Source organism: Callionymus lyra, chromosome 11 (genome assembly GCF_982586985.1).
Source record: "Callionymus lyra chromosome 11, fCalLyr1.hap1.1, whole genome shotgun sequence".
In the NCBI taxonomy this organism is placed as follows: domain Eukaryota; kingdom Metazoa; phylum Chordata; class Actinopteri; order Syngnathiformes; family Callionymidae; genus Callionymus; species Callionymus lyra.
The window spans coordinates 19,173,284-19,189,299 of record NC_141828.1 but is presented as its reverse complement, the minus strand read 5'-3'; the positions used below and the strand labels follow the sequence as shown (position 1 = coordinate 19,189,299).

General features: G+C 38.4%; 1 protein-coding gene across 1 annotated transcript in view; it reads right to left on the bottom strand.

The window, feature by feature from the left end:
• The window catches only part of LOC148069544 (receptor-type tyrosine-protein phosphatase epsilon-like), a 150,377-nt gene that overhangs the window by 120,138 nt on the left and 14,223 nt on the right, over positions 1-16,016 (bottom strand). Inside the window, exons 3-18 of the mRNA XM_087802207.1 lie at positions 12,679-12,750; positions 11,986-12,082; positions 11,520-11,593; positions 9,616-9,752; positions 9,369-9,459; positions 9,196-9,269; positions 7,172-7,208; positions 6,978-7,075; positions 6,348-6,467; positions 3,885-4,048; positions 2,534-2,669; positions 2,190-2,339; positions 1,112-1,205; positions 778-854; positions 511-645; positions 94-219 (exon numbers count right to left, since the gene is read on the bottom strand). Coding sequence (XP_087658333.1) covers positions 94-219; positions 511-645; positions 778-854; positions 1,112-1,205; positions 2,190-2,339; positions 2,534-2,669; positions 3,885-4,048; positions 6,348-6,467; positions 6,978-7,075; positions 7,172-7,208; positions 9,196-9,269; positions 9,369-9,459; positions 9,616-9,752; positions 11,520-11,593; positions 11,986-12,082; positions 12,679-12,750 — 1,682 coding nt within the window. The remainder of the gene's footprint in view (positions 1-93; positions 220-510; positions 646-777; positions 855-1,111; positions 1,206-2,189; positions 2,340-2,533; positions 2,670-3,884; positions 4,049-6,347; positions 6,468-6,977; positions 7,076-7,171; positions 7,209-9,195; positions 9,270-9,368; positions 9,460-9,615; positions 9,753-11,519; positions 11,594-11,985; positions 12,083-12,678; positions 12,751-16,016) is intronic.

Below are 16,016 nucleotides of genomic sequence, written 5' to 3'. Positions count from 1 at the left end.
TGGGGAACGAGAAAATGGTATCTTTAGTGATAGAAGGGGGGAAAAAATATAATAAGACACAAGATATGATTTCTTCAAGTAAAAGAAACGTACGGGTCTGTAGGTGAGAACCATGTCTTTCAGAGTGAAGGTCTCACACGTGGAGTCTCCAGTCAGCTCCACGGTGTAATCTCCAAATGTTATACTGCCCTCTGATGGCCAGTATTGGTAACACTTCTCCTGATTGAAAGAAAAGGTCAGATGGAAAAACAATTAGCTTCCATTCCATGATTTACATTCTATTTTTCTTGCTGTGAGTCCTGTGTGCACCGCAAGAAATACACGGAGGCCGTTATTAAACACACATGCACGACTATTTTTTGATGTAATTTATTTTATTTATAGCCCGAAATCCAATTAAAATGTCTCAGCAGGGTTTGGAAACGGCTCAGGAAGCGTACTTGGAGTCCTGATTTAAGACAGGAAAAGGTATATTTCAAGAGTGGAAATTGAAATTGAATCGGCCTGTACCTGCTCCCTCTCTTTGAGCTCGGTGAGCATAACGATTGAATGGCACCTCCACTCCCACACCATCCTCCAGAAGTCCTCCACCGTGTGAGACAAGGGGCCCTGGGTCGCGATAAAATAGTCCTTCTGCCTGTAGCCCTGGAGGGCAGAAGATCCAGTAAACAGTGAGCGGATGAAACATGATATTTTGCATTCTTCGACAGAAGGAAACAATGAGCTTTATATAAACTTGTATGGGAAATCTATCAAGAGGTCGGAGGGGTGGCTTACATCAATAAAGGAGGCATTGATGTAGTCCGTGAACTCTTGTCCTCTCCTCACTGACAGCATTACTCGGTTGAAATCGTCTGAAAAAAAAAAAAAAGCGAACAAAAATTTCCATCCCTGTTAAAATAAAAGTTTTGGAAAAGCAGCAGCTGAATCAAGTGTTAACATGCCAGTGCCGGGATCGTTTTTCCTTGTGAAAACTTTTCCTTCCTACGAGCCATTTAATTGGAACTTACAAGCTGGAGGTAATTGATCACATGATTTTGACACGTGCGCCGTATGTGCGGCTTTGATGCCGACGTGGATGTGATGTATTATGGAAGTGTTGGAGTCTTACATGGGATGATCTGAAGGACTCGGTTCTTCTTCATGTTGGCAGGAAGGTTCCCGGTTCTCATGTTCTCCTTCATTATACGAACGTTGGTCAGCTTCTGACGGAGGGAAGGCCACAGATGAAAATGATGCAAACAATATATATCATAACAATAGTGATGTGCTGATGATGCTTCATGAAGCAGTGTCCTGTTGTTTAGAGGTCAGTAGGTGGCGCCTACAGGTTAAAAATGTTGTATTGTTTAATCTGAACTAGTGTTGAAGCTTCATGAAACAGTGTCATGTTGTTTAGAGTTCAGTAGGTGGCGCCATCGGTTTAAAAATAATGTGATGTTTCATTAGAACTAGTGATAAAGCTTCATGAAACAGTGTCATGTTGTTTAGAGGTCAGTAGGTGGCGCCATCAGTTTAAAAAGGATGTGCTGTTTAATTCAAACTTGTGTTGAAGCTTCATGAAGGAGTGTCATGTTGTTTAGAGGTCAGTAGGTGGCGCCATCAGTTTAAAAATAAGTTGTTGTTTAATTAGAACTAGTGATGAAGCTTCATGAAGCAGTGTCACTACTTTCAGAGTCCACTAGATGGCAGTCTATGCACTATTTTCCTTTGTTTTGAACAACTGTTCTAATGAAACATCACATTATTTATAAACTTATGGCGCCACCTACTGACCTCATGTTGTTTAGAGGTCAGTAGGTGGCGCCATCAGTATAAAATAATGTGATGTTTCATTAGAACAGTTGTTTAAACCAAAGGAAGCTTCATCAGATCTTCACTCGCTAACATGTGAATTTGTTAAAAATGTTCACATTTAGAGCACATTAGCGTGAAATCTGTTAACTCTAACACAACCAAAAATAAGTGGCGGTGACAAAAAAACAACCTCCAAAGACTGTGTTGGGAATTGCGAGCTGCAGTAAATTCACCGTGGCAGATGGTGCTACCTTATAAAGTTCCATCTCATTCAAAGCATCGGTATTTATGTTGCCGGTGCCGAGAGCAGCACCTTGGGCGAGTCTTCCACGAAGTGCGGGGTGATGGGGACGATTCATTACCGAGCGGGATGTCTAAGCGTTTTTTCGTACCCTGAACTCCTCCTCCAGGCCCAGCCTGTCGTTGGGAGCCCTGGTGTTGTGAAGCCTGTGCAGATGTCCCTCCAGAGAGCACACATCCAGCTCCGTGTCTCCGTACAGGTAGTACTCCAGCAGAGCCTGGTAGATGAAGGAGTACTGCATCTGAGCCCAGAGTGAAAGAGAAAGTTGAGACGAGGAAGAAGCCGTAGTTACTTTTCCAAACTATTTCCTGGCGTTTGTGTATCACTGACAGTTTGTTTTCTCTTGTTTTTTTTTAGTTTTGTTTCCTTCAACTGGAGCGCTGAGTTGAGCTGTCAGTCCTGGGATACAACGGGTCAGAGAGGGTCAACACTTACATCTGTCTGGATGAGTTGACAGCGCTGCTCTCGTATTCTGCTCACAAAGCCAAAAACATCCACCCTCTGTTCCATGTGCATCATGTCGATCATGCTGTCAATGACAATGAAGGTCCCGGTCCTCCCAACCCCGGCACTGCCGAGACACAAACAAAGAAGACACCGGGTCCATTTTCTTTTTTTTTTTTTTTTTATCAGAACTTTTCCAAACTGATTAAGACGTGGACGTTATTATTAAGGCGCTGGAACTTTGCTCCTTCCTCTCCTCGTGAAGATTTACAGGAGTCATTTCAGTGGACGACACCTGAGGGAGCCGAGCTGGACTTCTTCTACAAGATCCTTTTTTTTTTTTTTTTTACAAACTCGAGTCGGTCGACACCTGTTGCTGCAGTTGCTGCTCTCAGTCACATGTTTTCTACCACGATTGACCAGAGAACACAGAGAATAATGTGTATTTTCCAAAATCTACCGCTTGGAAATTCATTAAAGTACTGCGGGGGAAATCAAATAATAAAAAACAAACAAAAGACAAGATTTTTGTATACATTTTGGTCTGATGGAGCTTCATGATGCAGTGTCATTATTTTCAGAGTCCACTAGATGGCGATCTCTGCACAATTTCCCTTTGTTTTAAATAACTGTTCTAATGAAACATAACATCATTTTTAAACTGATGCCGCCACCTACTGACCTCTAAACAACATGACACTGTTTCATGAAGCTTCATCACACCATCGCTATAATAAATGCATGATGTTTATTTAATTTATACACAATACCTTTTTTTTGTTTGCATGTTTTATTAAAAGAAAACCTTGATGTTAGCTGTTTTTTTTCTGCAGAAATCTGTGACATTGGTAAGATTTTAAATCCGATTTATGATCCAATTTATGAACAGATTTCTGTGTTTTGATCATGTGGATATTTCATTAAAATTACATTTTAAAAATTAAAAATAGAACAAATTAAAGGATCAGTAGCAAGTAAAGAGGAATGGTGGATAATGGGTTCAATTAATGGACCAATGACTGCAAAAGTTGACTAACCAAACTATATATTTTTAATTTAATAAATATTTAACTATGTTTGACTAATTAAATTAAATTAATTAAGTCTCTTTCATCTTTTCAACACCATTAAAACATTTTACTATAAAGATTCAAATGTGTACTGTACAAAAAACAACATATTTAAAGAGCAGATTATTAGCCAGTATTACAGGAATATTTGTCTGGGAAAATAACACATTTATTTAACGGCACGAAAGGAAACCGTGAGTATCTGTGAAACATTCTCTCTGTTTCTTCCGTTGCCAACATGAGCGAGCGTTCGTCTGACTTTCATTCTTTACCTGCAGTGCACAACAACGGGTCCGGCGTACGACGGATTGACGGCTTTGACCTTCTTGAGGAATTTTAACATGCCGATGGGCGTGAACGGCACCCCGAAGTCTGGCCAGCTGGTAAAGTGGAGCTGAGTGACCAAGCGGGGAGCTCGCGGACCATCACTGCCCTGCTGTGAAGGACAGATGATCCCCGTTAATGTGGGCACATGAATAAAGTTGACAGGGAGGGAGACAAAGACTGACAAAGACAACAGAAGTGGAAAGTTATCATGAAAAAAAACAACTATTTAGAAGGGAAAATGGTCGTTAAAGGATTAGACTTTTTGGCACATTTTTCTCATTCATACGAGAAACTGATACGACATCGTTGAGATTCAGTTCTTCTGTCGCTCATACTTAAGCTTTTCATCATTGAAATGATTTGATGAATCTTGACGGCAAATGTTGTCAGTTGTTGTTAGGATTCAGTTTGTATGACTGTAGTTATACTAGTAATACTTGTAATAGTACCTATACTAATACTTGTACTAATACTAATATGTGTACTTATACCAATACTAATACTTATACTTGTACTAATATTAATAATAATACAAATGCTAATACTAATAATTGTACTAATACTATCACTTACTTACTACTAATATCAGTTGTCAGTTGTTATTAGTGTTCAGTTTGCATGATTGTAATTATAATAGTAATACTTAAATAGCACCTATACTAAAACATGTACTAATACTAGTAATAATGATAGTAATACTTGTACTAATACTTTTACTTACTTACTACTAATGTCAGTTGTTTTTAGGATTCAGTTTGTATGATCATAATAAAGATACTAATACTTGTACTAATACTAATACTTGTACTAATACCTATATGTATACTTAAACTTATACTAATAATTGTAATAATACTAATACTTCTACTCATACTAATGTCAGCTGTTTTTAGGATTCAGTTTGTATTATCATAATAATGATAGTAATACTTGTACTAATATTATTACTTACTTACTACTAATGTCAGTTGTTGTTAGGATTCAGTTTGTATGATCATAATAAAGATACTAATACTTGTACTAATACTTATATGTATACTTATACTTATACTAATAATTGTATACTAATACTATAACTCGTACTAATTTGTATTATCATAATAATGATAGTAATACTTTTACTAATACTTGTGCTTATACCAATACTAATAATTGCACTAATACTTATACGTATACTAATACTAATACTTAAGTCAGTTTTTGTTAGGATTCAGTTTGTATGATTATAATAATAAAAATAGTAATACTTCTACTAATACTTCTACTGATACTAAAACTTATTCTAATACTAAAAACTGTACTAATACTAATATGTATACTAATACTATTACAAATACTAATACTTATACTAAATCTTATACCAACACTTGCACTTGTATTATTACTAAAACTAATATTTATACTCATACTTATACTAGTATTTATACTAATACTTATACTAGTACTAATACTTTTAATAATTATAATAATAATACGAAAAAAGCTCATATTCTAAAATCCTTTAAATGTAAAAATCATTTGTATAGTATGGATAAATATATAATGCAGGGTAGAGCTGGAATGTTTGAAGTAAAAAGGGCGGAAACATTTGAATTTAATTGATAAAAACCAGTGGTTGTGTCTGGAAAATGCTTAAGAGAAGCAACAGATACATGTTAAAAGTCTGATGTGATCTGCATCCATGTCCACCTGACAACAGTCACTACTCTCTCGGGAGACTCGCGTCTCTCTCTTGAACTTGTTCACAGCGTTGAATGTAAAAGACACGATCTGTCAGCCGGTGCAGGAGCAGCGGCGGCAGCGTCGTCTACCAAAGCCACGCTCCTAACAGGCAGGATATCTACACTCCTCCGGCATCAAACGCCGGCGGGACCAAAGTGAATTTCCCGATGTGAAGGCTGAGCGGGAACACCGACTCCACACAGATACAGTACCAGCCTTTAAAGTTGTTCTGACGGTACAAGACTTCATGTTAAATCCACTTGTATATTGATTTCCCGCTCCTTTTTACCTTCACCCGGAGCTTCTTTTTTAACACTAAAGCTATTTACTTATTGTGTCTTCTCATACTTTACTAAACTCCTGCCTGAGCCCCACGAGGAAGATTACTTGTTCTAACGCCTCCTCAGCTTTATTTGATTTTTAATTTTTAATCACATGCTGCTATTTTAATTAAGCATTTTCATAATATCAACAGCCTGTTAAAATATTATATTGAACATCTGGATGTCTAATTAGGGATAACGTTAATGTCGTTTTTCAGAACAATGTCTCCTCCAATATAATTATATTTTTAATTGTCTGTGCAGAAACGATAAAAGCAATAAAATCACCATAAACCCGACATGACGTCTGGCTTATAAAATATTCATGGGCCCCGGGTTTTTTTTTTTAATGTCCGTACTTACATATTGGATACAGAATTTTCTGACGGTGTAGTCCACCAGGACGGTGACGTCTTCCGTCGCCACTCTCATGTTCCCGTACACCCAGCAGCCTTTCTCCGGCCAGTACTGGAAACACTTCTCCTGCAGAGAGAAAAAAAACCAACAACCAAAACGTTATTAACCGCGTTAATCAAAAAAACGTTAGCTTTAGCGAGCGCCTGTTTTCCCGCCCGTTTTTAGAATCGCGAGTCTGGAGTCGAGTCAATAAGATCTCGGCAGTGAAGTTTCAACTCATTAACTAGACTCTCCGACTAATTATCATGAAGCCTCTCAGGATGGTATCAACAATTATTCCGTCATTGATCCCTGATGCTTCTATTCTGCTGTATCAAACCTGCTGTTGAGCTCTCAATTGATCATCCCTTCGAGGCCCAACTTAATGTGATGCTAAGTAATCTGCCGGGTGACACTTCAGTAACGATTCTGCCGAAGGGGGGAAGAAAAAAAAGAAAAAAAAAAAGGGTCACATAAATTACGCCGCTGACTTTGGGTCATGAGAATGGAACAGGAATTTCTGGAACCTAGTGTAGGTCGAGGTGTTCTTGAGAATTCAAGATTTATTTATTATTTTTTTATTTAAACAGGACTAACCTCTTTTCTTTCCTTCAGGTTGGTCAGCATCACCACCGTCGTGGTCTTCTGTTCCCAGATCATCCTCCAGAAGTCGGCGACAGTCTCAGGTTTCGGACCTGAGAACGAGTGAACGAGGCAGAGGAAGGAGGGAAGGGGGGGATTAATTATTCTGTGTACTCGGCAATATAACAGGACAGGATTTTTGTAATTACCCTGCGCTGCAATGAATTTGTTCTTCTCTTTGAAACCCTGTGGGAGCAGCACAGAAAAACGTGAGTGCAATTTCTTCAGCGCCTGATTTACCGGGATTACCAACTTGTGAGCGTATTCTGGAGGATTTAGAGCTCGATAAGAGCATGTTTTGATTTAGAGCGGCAGGTTTTTTAGAAACGCTCGCTCCACAATTAAGGCTGTTTTTGTAAGACTCCGCTCGCAGTCGAGAATGACAAACCTTAGGAAATGATTTTATAAATAATAATGTGTAAATAAAACATCTTTCACTGGAAAAATAATCTATCTATCTATCTATCTATCTATCTATCTATCTATCTATCTATCTATCTATCTATCTATCTATCTATCTATCTATCTATCTATCCATCTATCCATCTATCCATCTATCCATCTATCCATCCATCCATCCATCCATCCATCCATCCATCCATCCATCCATGTAAAACATCCATCTATTTATCGATCCATCCGTCTAACAGTCCATCCACCCATCTACGTAAAACATCTATCTGTCTATCTAACCATCCATCCATCCATCTATGTAAAACAATCCATCTATTTATCTATCCCTCCATCTGTCAGTCCATCCATCTATCCATCCATCCATCCATTTATGTAAAAAACAATCGATCCATCCATCATTCATCCACCCATCTACGTGAAACATCTAACTGTCTATCTATCCATCCATCCATCCATCTATGTAAAACAATCTATTTATCGATTCCTCTGTCTGTCAGTCCATCCATCCATCATTCATCCACCCATCTATTTATTTAAAACATCCATCCATCCATCCATCCATCATTAATCCACCCATCTATGTGAAACATCTATCTGTCTATCTATCCATCTATCCATGTAAAACAATCCATCTATTTATCTATCCCTCCATCTGTCAGTCCATCCATCTATCCATCCATCCATCCATCCATCCATCCATCCATCCATTTTTGTAAAACAGTCCAACCATCCATTATTCATCCATTCATCTATTTGAAACATCTATCTGTCTTTCTATCCATCCATCCATGTAAAACAATCCATCTATTTATCTATCCCTCCATCTGTCAGTCCATCCATCCATCATTCATCCACCCATCTATCTGAAACATTTCATTGGTGCTCCTTTGATGGTATTATTTTGTTTTAAATCAACTAATATATGATTCTAAAAACACATAAAAGTATCTTTGAGTTGGGTTCAGTTTTTGACTACGCATCTCAGCATGCATTGCAGGGATGCTCAGGCTGTCAGACAATCTACTGTGGGTGATAATACTGTGCATTATTGATGTGAAACTATTGGCTACATATTCTGAATTTATCAGTATGTCATTATTCTTTGGTTGAAACAGCTGTTACAGGTCAAAGTGGTACTTCCTGCACAAAGATGGTTCATGACCAACACAAAATCGAATCCCGCCAGAAACCAAATGATAGAAAATAAACCCAGTTTAATCATTTAATGCTTAATATACTACATACAATTCTCACCTTTAGGGAATTGTACATATGTTAATAAAACTTAATCCTCTTATTGAATTTAAAATTGAATCCAATTTTATTTTTTTGCTAAATAACAGAGGCAATGGGAATTAGTTTTGTAAATAAAAACATAAATCATTTATTTATATTATAACCAGTAGCACCACCTTCTTTGCTATGTAACTAAGAACGATGCTTCATTAGATCAGAGTCTCTTGTCATACGCTTGATGAACGTCATGGTAGAAACACCATGTTACAATAAAAAATTCCTGGTAGTAACAGTCTGTTCTTAACATCCTCAGACGTGACCCGAGCAATAATTCTAACCGAACTGTCTTGAGTTAAGCTCTACAGCTGCGTGAGACTCAGTCTGTGAAGGATTTTGATTTGTTCCCGGACCTGTTTACGGTCCGCTGAGAAGTGACGTGGACGTTAAAAACGTCTATATTACGGGTTTATACGAAGAGTCTGAAGGCTACCGCTGATGCAGCACATGTTCTGAAAGCACTCACGTCGATGTAGGACGCGTTGATGTAGTCGGAGTACAGATGCCCGTCGTGGTTCAGCACCACCCTCGAGTGATCATCTGTGCACGAAAGCATTTATGGAATAAAAAAAAAAAACATCATTGAGTGATCAGTTGAAGTCTAATGGCAGCGTTAGCGCCGCAGTAAACACGGCTCACATGGTAGGATGTTGGGGTATCTGTTTTTCTCTCGGTTGTGCTCTCTGCTGGCCTCCTCAAAGGACCCGTGGTGGTAGTAACATGGCAGCGACTATAAAAAAAAAAAAAAAGACAAAACCTCCTGAGATGAAAAATGAAGCCACTGGCGCACAGCCTGCCGTCGTAACGTTTTATGAGCGTCCTCTGTTTTTGTTCTTTGCTTTGGACACATTCCTGCATTGTCCACCACGAATAAATCTGTACTTACGTTGAACTCTTCTCTGAAGAGCTTGCCGTCATCCGCCGAGCGTATCCGGTATTCCTCTTCCAGGGAGTCCAGGGGGATGGGGAAGTACCTCTTGGACGGCGAGGGAGATCTCGGGAGGAGGACCACTGTCTGCTCTCCTGTGTTTAAGAGAATATACTGCAGTCAGAACGCTAACGATTCCCAGCAGAGAACATTACAAGCTCTGGCTGCACCTGCAAAAACAAAGCCTGGCGGCCATTATGAATTTCTACTTCTGCGGGAACATGGCAGAAATGATTTCTCGAGTCGTAAACATGGTCCTGCTGCTCCTGCATGAAGCTGTCTTTACTCAACATTTTTTGGCCTTTCCTTTTATTTATATATAGTTTTACTTGGAGTGAAGGTTTATATGGCTCCCTACGTGCCGGGAAAGCCGAGAGCTTCCTCCGACTCCAGATTGTGAAACTTTTCTGAGTCCATAAAAAAATGCGAATCCACAAATCAAAAGCAGAAATATGACGGGCCGCGTTAGGGGTTCAGGCGCAGTGGAGTATATGGAGTTCTGTGAGTGTTGCAGGTACTGGGAGCATGTTTCGAGGATCGTTGTCTCGGAACCAGAAAACGTTTTTCCCTTGATTTAGAAGGAGGAGTTCACGAGGAAACCAGCTGAGACCACATGAGTGCGGAAAATGTTGCACATGGAAATAAAATAAAAAGAAAAGGTTCTCTTCACTCATGTCAAAAGTTTGACCTTGACCTTTTAATTTTACACTTTTTACATGGCCTGGGGGCCATTTGTGACCTGCTATTAAATGCGGCCCTGTGTCTCCATCATGTCTCCGTCACATTTGGTATTTTAGAGCAGGAGTCAGCAAACCTTTTTCAACCACGGACCGATTTAACGAACCGACATTCAGATAAAACCATTAAAAAACAATTGTGTCTGATCTTTTCTAGTTTACAGCCTTTTTTTTTAGTAAACAACTGAGTAGATGTGATAATTTTACTTATTTTTTCTTAACAAAAATATTTCTTACATATAGTAATAATCAATAGAAAAAAATACATGAATTATTTCTTTTTCTGTGTGGCCTGATCACAAATGCCTCATCGGAGGTTGTGGACCACTGTTTTGGATTTGATTTTTTCCTTTAAATACCACCATGAGAAAAATGATGAAGAAGATTTAGTGCTTATAAAACTACTTTTTGCAAAAATATCTAATCAGATTACATGTTTAGGAGGAGGCTGTAAAGTATATTCACATGGAAGTCTGATTTCTGTCTTTATATATATATATATATATATATAAAGACAGAAATGTATGATATTTTGATGGGCACTGGTTTAAGTTTGCTACATTTGGATACAATACTTGTTTTTTATTTGTTGTTCACAATTTAATGAAACAGCGTATAAGCATTATATATATATTTTTTTTTATAGTATATATATATATATATATATATATACTGTATATATATATGTTTAAATATGTCATCAGTTGACCTACTGCCTTTTTTTAAGAAAAATTCAGGACATTTTTCTTCTATTTATAATTTAATTATTATAAGTGTCAGCATGTTTTCTCCTCGACACAGAACTCGCTCTGTGACATTTTTGTATTTAAACATGAGTTTTTAAGACGTGTTTATATTGTTCTTTGTTTGATTTAAGATCCTTACAATATTTTTATTCTTGTCCAGAATTTTAAAAAGTAATAAAAAGCGTTGTTGTTGTAAAAAATAAATGTTTTCATTGGAGCTTGTGTCTTGAATTCTTTTTTTTCTTGACCCACAACTGACCTTCTAATTTCCGCACACACACAAACACCAACACACACACACACTCTCACACACACACACACACACACACACACACACACACACACACACACACACACACTCACACACAAACATCAATACCTTGTTCGTCCAAGAAGCCATTCGGGAGCTTTTTGTCCACGGAGGTGACGAGACCTTTCCTGTGGTTTTTGAACCTGCACCGATGACAGCACAAGAATCAGAGAAAGTAAAGCAATATTAAAAAAAAAAGTTGAAATAAGCTGAAGCAGCTAAAGAACGCTTTGCTCAGGGACACAAGGAAGTCAAACAACAAATACCAAAAACCAATATCCACCATGAGAGCGGGACAAAGCTGTTCTTCCTCATGTCGTGGTCACTAATCAACAGACTCTGGCCTGACCTGACCCTGCTATTATTTGCTGTCTTACTTGAGGTGCAGCTGTTTACCCATAAGCCTTTGCACACAGCCTGCGTCTCAGCCTCCCCCACCAAGAGCCCTGACCTAAAACTCATGTCTCAGGCTAGAAAAGGAGGGCAAAAAGCGATGCATTCAAACGCAGACGGAGTGCAGGGAAATGTTGGTCACCTCAGACAGTAGATTGTCAGCAGCACGATGATGATGAGCAGCAGAGATATGACCAGAGTGGAGGGCAGCACGTGCGCCCCCCGGTGGCTCGGATTTTCTGCACAGAGGATACAGTAAAAATAATGATTTACCATCCAAATTGCAAAGGAATATAACAATAAAGCTGCAGTTAATAGTGAAAAAAGACCATAATCCCCAAAGATATATTGTATTATTATGGATAAGTAAAATTAAAACAAAATAAATTATTATAGTTTTTATTGTCATTATTGTATTATTATTTTGCAATTATTTGTCCATTTCAATGCTATAATTATCTAGCATTATATAGGAACACTATTTACAGGATAAATGGCAATATATATATTTTTTTTTTTTGTGAAACAGAGGTACATATAATATTATTTTTGGATATTTTATGGTAATAAAAAAAAACCTTTTTGGAAAATAGATGTTGTATCAACTGACGAACCATTATAAGCTATAAACTATATAGTAAGTAAGTAATTGTTATTTGTATAGCGCTTTTCCAGACCAGGGTCACAAAGCGCTTAAACAATCAAAACAATATTCAATAAAGTATATACTTTAAAGGCCAAGATAAAACTGATTACACAACAGGAGTTCCAGAAAATATATACAGTAATATAGTCATTTGTGTGACTAAAATGAGCATAAAAAACGTCTCTTTACCTGCTGTTTGGTTGTCATGGCTGGAATTATTTAAGACTGCAGAGATCCCGATCACAAACAACACCATTTTCACTGGAGATAAACACACACACAAGAAAAATGTAATTACATCATTAGTCCACTGGACGGCGCCAAACCGCTTCAACGTTCATGCCAGTGAAGCGAAACCCAGTTCAAGATCTGAGTCTCTGCTGAGCAGTAAAAGTCCTGATGGGAAGTCTCCTCGGAGCCGTGTGCTGTCAGGCCGACCTGCACATCACATGAGTGAATATTCCAGCACCAGGACTCACTCATGGAGGGCGGTGGGGGGGCGTCCCCGGTGGTCTCAGACATCCAGTGTGTTTCCTTCACTGTTGGAATGGCATGAACGGTAATCTTGACAAACCGACTTCTTTGCTATGTAAGTAGGGGGCGCTGGACTTGTGTAAAAAGAACAGATGGTGATGTTTTTTTCTTCTTTTTTTCTCATTAGTCAGTTGCTCTTGTTCCACACATCATGACTTTGTTTTTCCCTCCTGAACGTCTGAACTAACTGTCTGTGTTTGTTTAACAATTGAACAAACTCGTGAAACCATGACAATCTCAACTAAACACCGAGAGTTAAGATGACAGAACTGATAAAACACATAATCAAGGTCAAATCAAAGTCACTTTTTCTTCTCTGTTTCTGTCAGAGAAGGGAAGAAAACAGGATGAGTTTTCTACAAACTGATGTTGAACAAAGAGATCCATAAAGAGACAAATAGTCTTGCTATGAGTTCTAGGTGCGACCCAAGGATTCCTCGAAGTTGGTACATGAGCCTGGACCCTGTAGTCACCCTGCAGGGGGAGTGAAGGTTGAGGAGAAACAAAGGCCTTAGCTTGACTCAGCTCTTTATTTTTCACCACCACAAGACGACAATATTTCAGATATTTATATCAACACTCCATCTAAACTGACATCTCAGATTGAACTCCTGAATCTAAAATTCTGAAACTATCAGATCGAAAATGAAAAAAAAGAAATTGTCAGTCATTTTCCAGAAATAATCCATAAAAGGCTTTTGGATCTTGTATTAAAACAGGAGAGGAAACTTCTACCAACAAGCAGTGGGTTGATGATGCCTCATGATACAGCTGTGTAGTCAAGATACTGTATCATGATACAGCTGTGTAGTCAAGACACTGTATCATGATACAGATGTGCAGTCAAGACAACGTATCATGATACAGCAGTGTAGTCAAGACATTGTATCATGATACATCTGTGTAGTCAAGACCACGTATCATGGTACAGCTTTGTAATCAAGATATTGTATCATGATACATCTGTGTTGTCAATACCAACTATTATGATACAGCTGTGTAGTCAAGACCACTGTATCATGATACAGCTGTGTGGTCAAGACATTGTATCATGATACAGCTGTGTAGTCAAGACATTGTATCATGATACAGGTGTGAAGTCAAGACACTGTATCATGATACAGCTGTGAAGTCAAGACACTGTATCATGGTACAGCTGTGAAGTCAAGACACTGTATCATGATACAGATGTGTAGTGAAGACATTGTATCATGATTCAGCTGTTTAGTCAAGACATTGTATCATGATACATCCGTGTAGTCAAGACATTGTATCATGATACATCTGTGTAGTCAAGACATTGTATCATGATACATCTGTGTAGTCAAGACACTGTATCATGATACTGTGTCTTCATTTTGAACACATCACACAGGTGTGACAAAGGAGTTATGACTTTACTTATTCATTCATTTTGTACCACTAAATCCCTTATAGGGGTCACGGCGGGCCCTTCAGGCGTGAGGCAGGGGACGCCCTGTATAGTAAGCCAGTGTGTCACAGGACACACAAAGACACACAACCATTCACACACACTCATGCCTACGGACAATTTCCCAAAGTTTCCAATAAACCTCTGTATGTTTTTGGACTGTGTGAGGAAACTGGAGTGCCAGGATTGTTTTGTTTTTTCAAAATAAAAAACCTTTCAGAAAGTAATAATAAATAGAACAGAACGTTCTGTCTGGGAACGAATCCTTTATTATTATGATTACATTACATTTTTTCCACTTTCCTGCTTTTCAATCTTTCCACAAAAATCGTATTCATCTCGTGCGCGATGAACATGTGGAAATATTAAATAATAAAAGTATATTAAAGACGACGACGATTGTAACACTTGCTCAAACATCTCTATAATAAGAACATAATAATAATAATAATAATAACAGGACTTTATTGACCTACATTCTCCACATGATTAAAAAAAAACGGTTGCCGTCTCAGCCTGAATTTTCCAATATCTTCAACGGAATTAAGCGAAAGAAAATCTCTCCCAAAGTTTGTTTTTGATGCGGGCGTTGAACGCATGAGATTATTTATGGTGTCAATTTAGTTCTTATGGAACGGGCTCGTCCAGGGACCTCATTTGTGATATGAGACACGAAAAAAAAAAAAGCTCTCGCACGCCGACGCCGGGAGTCTCGTATAAATATTGTTAACAGCACTTGTAGGAAATGAAGCAACATAATAAGGCTCTAACGACGCGCCCGCCGTCATAACTTACCGAGTATTATTGGACAACAAATTATTAGCAGCTACAACACCCAGGAGGCTAATATACATGCAGATAATGAGGTAGTATAAAAGTACAACTTAATGGCTGTTTGTCAGCCAATGGATGACTCAAGATTCGGGATGTCATGCGTCATTTGGTGCCACACACCAGCTGAGGCTCTCCCCGGTGTTAACAAGCTGACGGTGTCGGCACCTGTTCCCCACACTTCCCCACTGGGGTGGGTTTCTGCAGACCCCAATGCTGCGAGGCCCGGCTGTGAATATAGGTCAGTGGACGGGTCACGGCACAGTCTCTGGCAGCCACGCTTCAGTGTGCAGCCAGCATATTGTCGGGGAAATTGAACTGTGAAAATATGTCGAGAGCACTCGGAGTGCCATCATGGGTTGAGGAGAAGAGAGCTGTGAGGAAAAAAAAATGTATTTGGAATAAATGTGGTGCAGAAAGGCTTTACGGACGCTAGAGGGGGCTAACGGCACAATAACAGCGCGAGAGGGTAGCGAATAATAAACTAAAGAGTATAAATAAATTAGATACAATTTAAACAACGAGCAAACGAACTTTTGTTTTCCAAAAACTAAAAAAAAAAAAGTTTAAATAACAGTCTTTCTTAGGATATAAAATATAATTTAAAAGAATATTCTAAGAAAATGATTGAATAAACCAAATGTAATTTACCTCAAGGTTTGTTCAAGAAATGTAATATTTTGTTTAATAGCAATCTTTAAATCGAAACGCATAACCTAGTGTTGTTTAA